This window comes from Dipodomys ordii, unplaced genomic scaffold, assembly GCF_000151885.1.
Source record: "Dipodomys ordii isolate 6190 unplaced genomic scaffold, Dord_2.0 Scaffold22, whole genome shotgun sequence".
Taxonomy (NCBI): domain Eukaryota; kingdom Metazoa; phylum Chordata; class Mammalia; order Rodentia; family Heteromyidae; genus Dipodomys; species Dipodomys ordii.
Window position 1 is genome coordinate 17,183,362 of NW_012267238.1, and position 14,248 is coordinate 17,197,609.

A 14,248-nucleotide genomic window follows, 5' to 3' on the forward strand; every position below is an offset into this window, starting at 1 on the left:
AGGTCTGTGTTCCATTAGGAGTTGATTCTGTTGATATATAAGGATCTAGCTTTAGTTTTCTACAGGTGTTAAACCAGTTTTGCCAGCACCATTTACTGAAGAGACTGTCTTTCTTCCATTCTATTTTTTAGCTCCCTTATCAAAGCTTAGGTGGCTATAGGTCTGTAGGTTCGTTTCTGGGTCTTCAGTTCTATTTTCTTGGTCCTCAGGTCTGTTCTTATGCCAGTACCAAACTAGTTTGATTATTATGGTTTTGTAGTAGAGCTTGAAATTTCTCCAACACTGTTCTTTCTGCTAAGGATTGTTTTTGCTATTTGGGGTCTTTTATTGTTCCATATGAATTTTTGGATTGCTTCTTCCATTTCATTGAAGAATAAGTTTGGAATATTGATAGGTATTGTCTTGAATTTGTAGATAGCCTTTGGCACTATTGCCATTTTCATGATATTAATCCTCCCAATTCAGGAGCATGGGAGGTTTTTTCACTTCCTTAGTTCATCTTTAATTTCCTTTTTCAGGTTTTTAAAGTTTTCATCATAGACGTCCTTTACCTCTTTAGTTAACTCCTAGATATATATTTTTTGTGGGACTATTACAAAAGGATTTTCTTTCCTGATTTCAGCCGTACTCTTCTCATTGTTGGCAAACAGAAAAGCCCTTGATTTTTGAGGATTAATTTTATACCCTGCTACTTTGCTAAAGTAGCAGGATTTCTTGAGCTCAAAACTGAGCAAAACAGCAGGGCCTCATACCAAATGTGTAAATTATAGAGACAGAGACAGAGAGAAAGAGGGGTGGGGTGGGAAGAGGAGGAGAAAAAGAAATGGGTGGAGTCTGCTTCTGTGGAGAAGTGAAGTGTGAATGTGGAATTTGAAAATTAGATTTTTGTTTCACTCTCTTTTTGCCCAGAACAATGTCATGCAATGGATTGCTTTACTTCTGTTTCTTCTTTGCAGCACGAGACCTGAGTTAAGGGTGCATTTCAGCTGCTGTCTTGTATCCTAAAATACGTTTTCCCCTATACCTGTGCCTGTGACCATATGATACAAATATGCCTATTTGCACACCAGTACTTATCATCTGATGATATGAAAAAGCTTTGCATGTATCAAATCCTTGAGGGTCAAGCAATCAAAAAAAATGGAGAATTCTAACGCTGGGAATGTAGTTACATCTATTAAACACTCAAGGGATCAAGAAGTTTTTCATTGCCTTTCCCATCTGATTTTTTTTTTTTGTCAGTCATGGGGCTTGAACTCTAAGCCTGGCCACTGTCCTTCAGCTCTTCAGCTCAAGGCGAGCACTCTACCACTTGAGCCACATAGTGGTTTATTGGAGATAGGAGTCTCACGAACTTTCCTTCCTGGGCTGGTTTTGAACCTTGATCCTCAGATCTCAGCCTCCTGAGTAGCTAAGATTACAGGTATGAGCCACCGGCACCCGGCTCTGAATTTTTAACATAAGAAATAGAAATACCAAGCCAGGTTACTGGTAGTGCAGCATCAAATTCAGAACCATTTTTAATGTGAAGTAATGCGTAAGAACACAATGACCTTTGCTGATCAACTATAGAGATAGAAATTGTTCCAAGCCTACAGATGAGTGGGAGGTAGGGGGGAAGCTACTCATCATTTCCATGCTGTGTTTGTGTGTGTAGGTCTGCTTGCTGTGCTGAAATTACAAATGGGAGTTCCTGTTGATTCATGATGATGGCTAAATCAAGCCAAGTTTTCCTTGACCCCTTGGTTTTCTGGGGGTTTTTTCCCCTGAATTTTCTTCCATGACATGGTTTATACAAGATTATTTCCTCTGTTTAAGTTATGTCACATAAAGAAATCTTAGATAGTATTCTTTCAAAATCAGGTGATCTTTATTCACTGTATTTGATTCTGGTGCCCTGTATCTTGAGTATACATTTTTCTAATTTGGGGATGGAGAGGGAAATAACAAAATGCTGAAACAAGGATACAGGTTGACCCATTGTAACAATGACATGTACAAGACACTATGTTGAAAACAAACTTTATAACATGGTGGGGGGTTGGAGGAGGGAGGAGTTAGGGAGGTGGGGAGGCAAGGGATGGTAGGGGAAAAACAAAGGAGGGGGTAAAAATGCTGGATAGGAAATGTGCTCATTATCTTACTCATATAACTGTATCCCCTTTGTACAGTATCTTTACAATAAAAACACATAAAAATACCACATAGAATTTTTATAGGAAATTTATATTTATTATTAACTTAATTATTCATAAACTAATAAAATTAGTAATGGGACAGAAGCTAATATTCCAAAAATCTATATATATTTCATTTTATTTTTAAAATGTTTGCATTATCTCTTATATCTCTTAGTTGTACAGAGGGGTTTCAATTAGTTTATAATTGTAATATTTCCTGATCAATGTCACCTCCTTCATAATTTTTTGGAATTTCTTCCAAAGCCACCCATCTCTTCAATTCATATCAATCCAACACTACTTTTAGAATTGCTAATATGGATATACTTGGAAACTAGTTGTATGAAACATAGAGGGAAACATATGAAATGTCTTCAGAGTTATGGGATAGAAACTTTCTCTTTAAAGGACATTTTCTTATTTTAGTCTTTTAATTCTTATAGTAACACTGAGAGATGATTAAATTATGCCTACTTTATCAAACAGAAAAATAAGAACAGTGAATTGATGGCTTGTATTGTTTTATATATAGAGAGAGAGTGTGTGTTTGTGTGTATATAAATTTTTTATGACAGACAATGTTGTTGTCAGCCCAGTTGTATATGTAGGTGTTTGTGTGTCGGGTTGATTTTTTTCTGTATATCATAATTACCACTGTACATAAGGTAGACACTAGTGTCTACCTACACTAGTCACATCTGCAACTGTATTCAGGAGGCTGAGATCTAAGGAGTGTGTTGGAAGCAAACCTGGGAAGAAAAGTTCATGAAACCCCACTTCCAAAATAATCAGGAAAATGTCAGAGTGAAGGCAAGGCTTAAATGGTAAATTTCCAGCTGAATTAACAAGCATAAAGCTCTGAGTTCAAGCTCCAATACAAATATAATAATAATAGTAATATTAATAATATTAATTGACAATAATAAGTAAATTAAGAGTGGTTTTTACAAAAGCAATAAAGTAATATGTAAATGATTTGAAGATCGATTTATGACAAATGTTCTATTAAAGAATCTCTAGGCCAGCAATATTACCAATCTCCTTGAAGCCTTAGCCTTCTTTATAAACTTTTCATATATATATATATATATATATAATTTATAATTGAATACTTTATCATTTGTAGTCATTGACTTCAACAGTACAATTGCATCAGTATTGTATGTAATAACAAGACTTCAAAACTTGAAAATCATAAAACTTGAAAACCTTTCCTAGACCTCAGAAGTATTGCAAAATAAGCCCACAGAGGATGGATGTTTCAGTATAGAGTAAGCTTATGTGTCAATGTTTGTAAAGATCATTTTTTCAGATCTCTCCCACTTATTTCCACCTATGATAATCCTATTCGTTTTTTAATAATTATTATATAGGCATCATTAAGTTTGTGAAATCATTTACCTATCTAAATATTGCTAAATCGTGTTGATTTTTTCACTACTACTGTAGAAACTCTATTAATTACTCTTGTCCTCTTTATTTCAATATAATCAACTACATTTCCTACACATTTGTTACTTATTCAATTCTCTGTCAAATCTCAGGCCAGGAATCATCTATTTCCAGGAGACAACCGTGTTACCCAGGCCTATGTGTAATTTACACATACATGAGTTATATCTTCATTAAAGTAACATTTGTCTCTCAACCTTAATCCCAATATATAGACCATTTTTTCACCCTAATGAGTAAAAACCCTGGATCCACCATTTGCCAACTGAATGCCCTGGTTAAGTCTTTGAAAAGCACATTAGTTGCAAAGATGAATGATATTCCATGATAAAACTGGGCATTTTTGTCAAATATTAGTTCCTTGGGCCCTTACCAGACTCACACCTTCCTTCTCTATCTAGTTTGGGGCCTTGTGAAGTTGATTTGTAGGAACTTTATCTTCTGGCTTATGCTAGCTTCATCCACAGAAGTACACAGATAGAAGATTAAGGGGCATAAAGAAGGAAAGTGAAGTAAGAAGTCAGGATAATTTAGACCCATATTTCCTCTCTGCTACAAACCACGTGGCCAAGGGTTGCTTCATTCTTCTCTCAGGCAATGGTTTCTGTCAGCTAACTTGGTCATTACAGTGATCTTCTTTGTACAGTTCCAGTCATTGTTTTCTGGCCTTTCTCATAATGCATGTGGTACCATTATCCCTTGTTCATTCTCTTAAACCCTGTTTCTAGAAATACAAAGTTTCTTTGTTTTACCCTCTTCAAAAGTGAGTCAGCTGTTTCCTGTTGGAGCTGAATGATTCTGGCTGATATTTCATTAGATATCTTTTTATTATTAACAATATTCAATTCATAAACTGTCTTGAAAAAAAAAGTATTTTAATTTTGCTGAATCTGTTGCCAGACTGTATAGTACTCCAGAGCAAAGCCTTGGGTCACGTGTCAGTGCTGCCCTGATGTCGCATAAGTCACTTAACAAAATAGAAGCAGAAGATCAATGTTTCTAGGAAGAAAGGGGAAGAAATGGAAAGGAAAGGAAGGAAAAGGAAGAAAGGGAGGAAACAAAGGAAGGAGAAAAAAGTAAGGAAGATATATTATTCTGACTCCTTAAAGGTATTCTGGGGGGCTAGGAATGTGGTTTATTGGTAGAGTGCTTGCTTAGAATGCATGAAGTCCTGGGTTTGATTCCCCAGTACCACATAAACAGAAAAAGCCAGGAGTGGAGCTGTGGCTCAAGAGTGCTAGCCTTAAGTAAAAGAAGCTCAGGGACAGAGACCAGACCCTGAGTTTATGCCTCAAGACTGGCCAAAAAAAAAAAAAAAAGTATTGTGAATTTGTATTCTTGAATCTTAGTGCTAAGTTTTTACTGGATAATCTAAAAGGTCTTCTGTGGTGAATGTGAATTTGAGCAGGAAGCACAGTGCAAGATGACTTAAAGGAATGTTTATGGAAAATTAAGTTAGCAAATAAGCCATCAGTTTCAATGACATATAAAATCAAATTAGGATATGCATGCCAGTGTGAACTAGGGAGCATACAAGTTCCTATTTGGGCAATATATTTTAAAACGTAAATAGTTTCATATGTATACCTATGTAAAGAAAATATTTAGAGAAAAGTAATTTGAGAAGGAAGTGCTGTACAGATTACTAAAGTCAACATACTTTCCAATTATACACTTCATAGAATATTATTGTGGAGTGTCCATTTACAAAGAGATTATTTAAAAGTTGTAAAGGAGGCTATTTTTTGTTTCTCCATAAAAACTTTGTAGTTTTGTTTTTGTTTTTATAATTGGATGTGGTCTGATATTGGACATTACAGTCCTTCACTGCAAACCCAGCAGCAGTAGCTGTTATTCAAGGAAAGACAGTAGGCTTCCAATGGCCAGTCAGAAATTATAGATTATGCTGAGAATCTCAATTTGGAAATGGTTTATACTTTAAATGAAGAGGAGGATGGAAGTATATGAAATTATATAGTATTTTGGCCGCCCGCCGCCCCTCGCTCCGACGCGTCAGCCTCGGCTCCCGTGCGCCATGTCTGGGTCCTCCAGCGTCTCGGCGATGAAGAAGGTGGTTCAGCAGCTCCGGATGGAGGCCGGGCTCAACCACGTGAAGGTTTCTCAGGCAGCTGCAGACTTGAAACAATTCTGTCTGCAGAATGCTCAACATGATCCACTGCTGACTGGAGTGTCTTCAAGTACAAATCCCTTCAGACCCCAGAAAGTCTGCTCCTTTTCGTAGTCTAGTAAATCTTTCAAAGGATCTCCAGACTATTTCCTATGAACCAGTGAATATTCAAGAGAGAGAAAGTTGAAGCCTGTACAGAACCTTCTCTGTAACACACGTGCCATAAAATACCAACTTCTACTTAATGTCAGTCCTTAACATCTACCTCTCTGAATTTTCATGAATTTCTATTTCACAAAGTTAACTGTTTTATATACACTGGCAATGGCATACAATAAAATACTTAATGTAAAGGTTTTCTGTTTTGTCACTGATATTAATGTAAAGCTTTTCTGTTTTGTCCCTGATATGAAATACACTGTACATTATTCTGTTTTCAATAAGGAAGGGGTTTCTAGTGTTCCAGTTAACTTTGTTTGGAAGCTGTACTGGGGTCTGAAGTCAGAGCCTTGGATTGTTTGGCAGGTTCTCTACCATTGGAACCACACCCTTACTCTTGTATCTCTAACCCCTCTACTACTTTTTGTACTAGTATTACCAGTTATATCCAGAAGCCAATTAACAGATGAGATCATTTAACAAAGTTGTAATGGAGGAACCAAAAGTTAGCTTCAGTAGTTTGTAACTTCAAGTCATAATAAATCATTTTGCTTTAAAATTTTACCTTCTAGTGAAAGGCAAAGAATTACCTTAGAAATTTGACCTCCAGTTTAATTAAGATTGTGTGCCAGACACTTGGGATCCAAAATTTGTCTAGTATTAAATCAGGAATTACATGCTATCTATCACCCGTAATTTCTAACTTCCAAGTTCTTTGAGTATGCAAATGGGAAAATTAAACTGAATCTTGATCCCAGTTTATTCAGTTACCCTAAAGGAAGAGAATTAAGTACCAGTCAATGAAACTACAACTTCTAAGCCCATACTCAAAATACTTTTATTTGTTCTTGCTAAATAAAAATACAATAGAACTTAAAAAAAGAAATTACATAGTATTTTAAGCTAAAAAAGGATAAACCATTTTTAACAGCCTAAGGAAATAGATTAGGCAGGTATTATTACTAACATTACCAGTTGTTGCAGAAATAAATTAGTTGGTATTAGATTCTTTACCTCCAATCACTTAGAACATGGCAGCATCAGAATGAACTTGAACTCATTTGTGATATCTTTCCAACTCAGCAGGATAACTCTTCTAAACCTGAGTGGCCAAGATTTTACAGGTAAACACATTTTCCTAAATGTTCTTGCTGCTTAGAATCTCATGAATTTTCTTTAATAAAATATGTTTAATTTATATGGTTTTAACACCTTTTCAATAATGAGAGATTATCCTTAATGATTGAATACTTGTGAGTAGCTCCTCTGAACTTTCACTGTGGTTTGAGTCTCAGTGTCTTCATGCCAACTTCATTCTTAACAACACACTTAAACTATTGAATACTATTGCCTATAACAGTAATTCTGAATCCATAAGTTACAAGAGACTGTAGAGAAACAGCAAGCGATTTTATAGGGTCCTGAATATTCAGAAACAGAAAGTGTTATGTATAGACAGAGTAGTTTATATTACCAAAGGACAAAGTGTGAACCAATGCAACAGCAATGCTCACAAGACAATATGTTGGAAATGAACTTTACAACTTGAAGGGAGAGTTGGGGGGAGGGAAAATGGAATAAAAACAAGGGAGGGTATAACAATGTTTGACAAGAAATGTACTTACTACCTTAAGTATGTAACTGTAATCCCTCAGCATATCACTTTGATAATAAAATTAAATTAAAAGAAAGATAATACCTTAACATAAATTTTTTTACAAATTCCATGTATACACTGATCTGGAAAAGGTATACATAAATAGATATAAGTGAAAAAAAGTATTTCCATTGCAAGGTTCAAGATTCTCTTTCCTGTATCAAAGGAGACATGAATAAGAAAAAAATATAACACGCATATTTAATTTTTTTATGGCACATGAGTTTTCCCGAAATGAAAACCCAAACCTATGGGAAAATTATGCATTTTTATGCCTTAGTTGCACAAACAAAACTAACATATATAATTCTATTTTTAAAAAGGACTTATGCTGTAATTTTAATAAGTTGATAGCATGCTGGACTTTGGTGGTTCATGCCTGCAATCCTAGCTACTTGAGAGGCTGAGATCCTAGGAGCACAGTCCAAATCCAACTGGACAGAAAAACTTATGAGACTCATCTCCAATCAACCACTGAAGTGCCAGAATTAGAGCTGTAGTTCAAGTGGTAGAGCACTAGCCTTGAACAAAAACAAGCTAAGGGACAGTACCCTCGGCCCTGAGTCCAAGCCCTAGTACTGACATATGCACATGTACACCGGTCTCTTTATTAGTTTATTTTCTGCATTTGAGAATGAAACCTTTCACGTGACAGTATTGGGGGAGGACCAAGGAAAGCAGAGGGGGGCTTCCTTAGGTTTCATGTCTTGTTCTGGCAGAGAAAAAATCGTTTCTATGACTCTGTTCTTCAAAGAAGGAAAAGAGGGTAAGGAAGGCCAAGAAGTCCTTCCTGCTTCTATTGTCTTCCCAATCTCCTTCATCTCAAACAACATCTTCTAGAGAGCAATCTTTTAAAAATATCCTCTAAGCCCAACACAGAGAATTGCTAAACTGACACTTTGCCATTGTTTATGTTCAATAAACACTGAAAATTCTGTACTTTCTTCTGGAAGATTTGAGCAATTTATTGACATCAAAACAACCTCCTTTTAAGGCCAACTTCTGAACATTTTAGGTTTGTGTTTTGATTCAATAGCTAGGTTTGCTTAAACAGACTCACAGGTTATGGTTCTTTGCAGAAGCCATCTTGAAATTCCACAGCTGCCACTTTCCTAGTAGCTATTTTTTCTTCTATAAGATGCATTAATTTTCACCCTCTATTCCTATTATAATACAGATATTGCTTTTTTTAATTGCTATGGGAGTCATTCTAATAAAGATTTAATTACAAGTAATGTGTGCATGAAGCAATAGCAGAACTATTTCTGCGTGTGGTAGAATTGTGTGTGATCAAGAAATTGATTCCTAGAAAATGAATAGCCCCTAGCTTCAGGATAATTTATGGAGTGGCCAATGAAATTTTAAAAAGTGAAAGTAATTTAGCATGGTGGTAATGACATATTCTTAATGCATTAACACTGTATTTTTTTTCTTTGTGCAGGTACCAGAGTTTGAAATTAGAATTTCCTACTTGCCCAGCTGGCAGTCTACCACTTGAGCAATGCTTCTAGCCTGGCTTACTGCATGCTAATTGGAGATGGAGTCTCCAGACTTTTTTTCCAAGGTTAATTTCAATGTGTTATCCTTAGGATCTCAGCCTCCTGAGTAGTTAGGATTAGAGATGTGAGCCACCCAAGGTACTCTGCACACCATTAATGTCAATTTTGAGGAAAGTTTTTGTATAAAGTTGAGATAATGCCTCACAAGAGATCATCTTTAAATTGAAGCAAAGGGTAACTAAAGATCATCTTTACTCTAGAATCTAATCTGGAGCATAGCCAAAGGTGACACAGAGCTGAAAATACTTTGCCCAAGCCAAGAAATGAAAAACTAGTATAGTAAAAGACAATCAGTATTTTCATGAAAAATAATAAAGCAGCATCATAAAAGCTCATATGATAAAAATGAACTACATGAGATTTATATAAAATGATGCAACTGCCACAATTTATTACAAGTTTGATCTTCAGCATAATCATATTTATGTTAAGAAAACTTGTTGTTGATTCCTCAGTGAGACCTGGGAATGCAGTGCCTGGTAGACAGACAGTGGACCACATCATGAAAGTTTATTAGGAGAGCAACCTACTTATATATGTCATACACACTAAAATGTAAATCTTAGTCAGTGGGCATGTGACACTTTCACAAGGCCAAAAGTTTATAGGAGATATATAGGCTAAAAGGTTATAAGATATAGGAGGTTAAAAGATTATAAGACGTATATGAGGTCAAGAAGTGAAAAATATATACAAGGCACAAATGTTTTACCCATAGGAGAAGTGTCAAGGGGTTGTTTGTGTTTATGGTGCCATTAAGAGGGGGTACAAAGAGCACATCCCAGTGCTTTCCCGGAGGTCATGATCCCCACATCCAAACTTTCAGACTCACAGTTTTCCTTTTCCCTCCTTGAGGCCTGTGGCTAGATTCTCCAGCTGTTGCCAGAACTTATGGAAGAGCTTTCCCATTCTCCTTCTAGCACACATAACCTTGAATAGTGTACAAATCCTCAGGAAGGGTCATTCCAGTCTGTGTCACTGACAAAAACTCATATGCTTCTTTAACTGTAATTGTATGTAATATGTTTCTTTTTATTTTTAATCTCAAATATCATAGATGCCAATCTCAATGGTGCAACTGCCACAATTTATTACAAGTTTAATCTTTAGCAAATAGCTCTTCAGCTCAAGGCTAGCACTCTACTGCTTGAGCCACAGTACCACTTCCTGCTTTTTGGTGGTTTATTGAAGATAAGAGTTTCACAGACTTTCCTCCTGGCTGGCTTTGAACCTTGATCCTCAGATCTCAGCCTCCTGAGTAGCTAGGATTACAGGCGTGAGCCACCGGTGCCAGGCTTATTTATGTTAAGAAATTGTTGCTGATTCCTTAGTGAGACCTGGGAACGCAGTGCCTGGTAGGCAGAGAGTGGAACACACTATGGACAAAGTTTCTTAGGAGAGCCACAGAGCCAATTCTGATTTTCTAGAGTTAGTTTCAGATGACAATCTCACAGACTTTCCTGTCTATGCTGGCTTCAAACGATGATCCTCTGATCACAGCCTTCAGTGTGAGCCTCCAGTGAGCAGCTTGTAATGTGTTTCTTATAGCTTATGTTTTGAGTATTGTTAGAAGAAAAATTATACAGAAGCCTACCTTAAAGCAAATAATTCAATAACAGTACTTCATTAAGAGAATTTTTAAAAATAAATCAAGTATACTCCCTTTCTTAGGCCTCTAGGGGTGCATTGGTTCAATGTGTTTCTAGTTTTCTTCTGTGAGTCTCTTCGCACAGCATGACTTCTCACCTTGCCCTTCAATGCTGAAGTCATTTCTGGGTTCCATGCTCCTCAGGACATTCAAAATGCAGCTTCATTCATACTCACCCCCCATACTCTTCAATTTCTGCCTTTCCTGTATCTAAAAATTATCTTAAAAATTCATCCACTAGTAAACTGTTCGAATTGGTTAAATAAGTATGATAGAAATGTGGACACTCTTTAAAAAGTTTTTTTTTTATTGTGGGGCTGGGAAAGTGGCTCAGTGGTAGAGTCTTGCCTTGCATGCATGAGGCCCTGGGTTTGATTCCTCAACACTACATAAGCAGAAAAAGCTAGAAGTAGATCTGTGACTCAAGGGGTAGGGAGCTAGGCTTGAGTTAAAGAGCTGAGGAACAGTGCCTAGACCCAGAGTTCAGGCTCCACAATGGACCAAAAAAAGAAAAAATGTATTTGAAGTATTTTAGAACTTTAAAGTCTCTTTCACCAAATAAGCAAAAGGAGTATCCAGCCCCCTCTAAACCCCTAATAAAGATCTACATAAATGCTAAACTCTGTTAAATACTTAGAGTGAATCCACATTTTTATCCTCAATGGAGTCCTGGTCTTGAAAGTTTATAAAATATATCCGGAGACTTAAAAAGCATTGTTGTAATTAGAATGGCAAAGGTGAGCTTAAGATCCAAATATGGGAAAGTACTTTAACCTGTCATTGTGGGAGGGCTGTCAATCAGCAATCTTACCTTAATAAAAGAGATATTGTGATATTGAACTGAATATGCCAATGCAAATAAAGACCATGCAAGTGAGTAAAAACAAAATTCCTAGTAAGGAAAAGGCCATGTGCTAATTTATGAGGCCTAAGATGCATGATATATTAGGGTAATTTAGAAGATTCATATTTAAGGAAATAAAGTTAATTGGAACAAAATGAAAATGTTGGATACAGAAGGGGCCAGTTCATAAAGCTATCTGATTATATCTAACAAAACAGTTACATTTTAGGTCTTTAACTGATAAAGTCTTGAAAGTAATGAAAATTCTGGGATGATGAACACCACTAGTTTCAATATTTTATCCCTTGTACTAAATATTTAGAATGTATTATATCATTTAAAATTCAAAGGGAGCCAATAGTGACTCATACCTATAATCCTAGCTATTCAGAACTGAGATCAGCAGATTGTGGTTCAAATCCAGCCTGGAAAGTAAAGTACTTGATACTTCTTGACCAACTAACCAGCAAAAGATAGGGCAATGGTGTGGCTCAAGTGAAAGAGTACCAGCTGAGCAAAGAAAAATGCAAATAAACATTTAAAAGAGTTATTTATGGTAGACATGAGCACACTGAGGTTGTGATAAATGAAATTAGTTGCAAACTAATTAAATATTTATTCCCTTTCCTCACTTTTTTTCTAATGGATCCTAAGAACTAATTATCGGCAGGTATTACATCTGAATTTAGTTAGAATGTTTGGCTTCAAAACATTAAATTCAAGGTAAATGGTTTGCTCCAACTTTTTATCCCTCTTCCAAATACATATTATAAGGTCTTAGGAATTTTAAGTGCTCAATATTTATGAAATAAGGGGCTGGGAAGGTGGCTCAGTGGTTAAAGCGCTTGCCTTGCATGCCTGAGGCCCTGGGTTCGATTCCTCAGAACCACATAAGCAAAAACAAAAAAGCCGGAAGTGGTGCTGTGGCTCAAGTGGTAGAGCGCTAGCCTTCAGCTGAAGAGCTGAGGGACAGTGCCCAGGCCCAGAGTTCAGGCCCCATGACTGGACAAAAAAAAAAAGAAAAAAAATATTTATGAAATAAATAAATGATAATAATTTTCTACTACCAAGAAAGATCACGGCATATTTTCCCCTTCATCTCTGTAGGTACACATACATAATAAAAAGCATACAGTAATTATCAGTCTATGTATCATATCCAGTGTGAAAGTATGGCAGGTAACTATGTAGTCAATAAGGAAAACTATTTTAAAAGATAATCACGGGGGCTGGGAAGGTGGCTCAGTGGTAGAGTGCTTGCCTTGCATGCCTGAGGCCCTGGGTTCGATTCCTCAGCACCACATAAGCAGAAAAAGCCAGAAGTGGTGCTGTGACTCAAGTGGTAGAGCACTAGCCTTGAGCTGAAGAGCTGAGGGACAGTGACCAGGCCCAGAGTTCAGGCCCCATGACTGACAAAAAAAAAATAATCGGGAAGCCGGTCACTGTTTGGTTCACACCTGTAATCCCAGATATTTAGGAGGCTGAGATCTAAAAAATTTCAAAACCAGCCTGGGTAGGAAAGTCTATAAGACTTTTAAGTGCAATTTTTTTTTTTTTTTTGCTTATGTGGTGTGGAGGAACTGAACCCAGAGCCTCAGGCATGCAAGGCAAGCTCTACCACTGAGCCACCTTCCCAGCCCCCAGTCTGTAAGGCTTTTATCTCGATTTAACCACTAAAATGCCAGAAGTGGACACATGTCTCAAGTAGAAGAGCACCAGCCTTGAGCAAAAAGAGCTAAGGAACAACACTCAGGCCCCGAGTTTAAGTCCCAGGATAGCACACACACACAAAAAAAATTTTAAAGGAAGGAGAATTAAGGTTAATAAGACAACTAAAGGAAAGTGTTAAGGATTCCTACATGTAACCTTTAAAAATAATAATAATGTGAGAAAAATACTAGTAAACCAAAAAACATACTAAATCTTGCTGAAACAAAATTTCACATAATAGACACCCCTCTCAGGTCCTTATTCTCACACACAGCTTTGTTGACCACAGCTGGCACTCTACCAACTGAGTCACACACCAGCTTTATGTTCTGCAGTTTAATTATAGATAATGTCTCTCTGATTTTTTCATTGTTCTGGCTTCATGTTTTGATCCTCCAAGATACATCTTCCTGGGGAATTTAAGAGTGAACTCTGCTCTAGGCAAAAATGGAAAAAAAAATTGAAGGAAATTTATAAATGAAAAGAAACTGTCATGACATAGAAACCAAATGAGATGTATGAGCCTTCTTTGAATCTTGAAACCAATCATACGACAAAGAGATAATTAAAATAAGTTTAACAGAATTGAAATCATACCATATTAAATTTTTTAATGTTACATTTTTATATCTTTCATTGTATATATCTATATACAGTATGTGATTTACTTTAAAATCCTCCAGAATGTTTAACCTGGTGGTTACAATTACATAGGTTAATAAGTCAGGTAATGAATACATTTTTTTTTTGGGTCCGGTTGTGGGGCCTGAACTCTGGGCCTGGGTGCTGTTCCTCAGCTCTTCAGCTCAAGGCTAGCGCTCTACCACTTGAGCCACAGTGCCACTTCCGGCTTTTTTGTTTTTGCTTATGTGGTTCTGAGGAATCGAACCCAGGGCCTCAGGCATGCAAGG

The 14,248-nt window shown here is 36.6% G+C and overlaps 1 protein-coding gene across 1 annotated transcript; it reads left to right on the top strand.

The window, feature by feature from the left end:
* Nucleotides 1–5,631: 5,631 nt before the first annotated feature.
* LOC105983978 (guanine nucleotide-binding protein G(I)/G(S)/G(O) subunit gamma-5) lies at nt 5,632–6,117 on the top strand. Its single transcript, XM_013014020.1, has one exon. It carries the CDS (start codon nt 5,668–5,670, stop codon nt 5,872–5,874), a length of 207 nt encoding a protein of 68 aa, XP_012869474.1. The 5' UTR covers nt 5,632–5,667; the 3' UTR covers nt 5,875–6,117.
* Nucleotides 6,118–14,248: the final 8,131 nt, after the last annotated feature.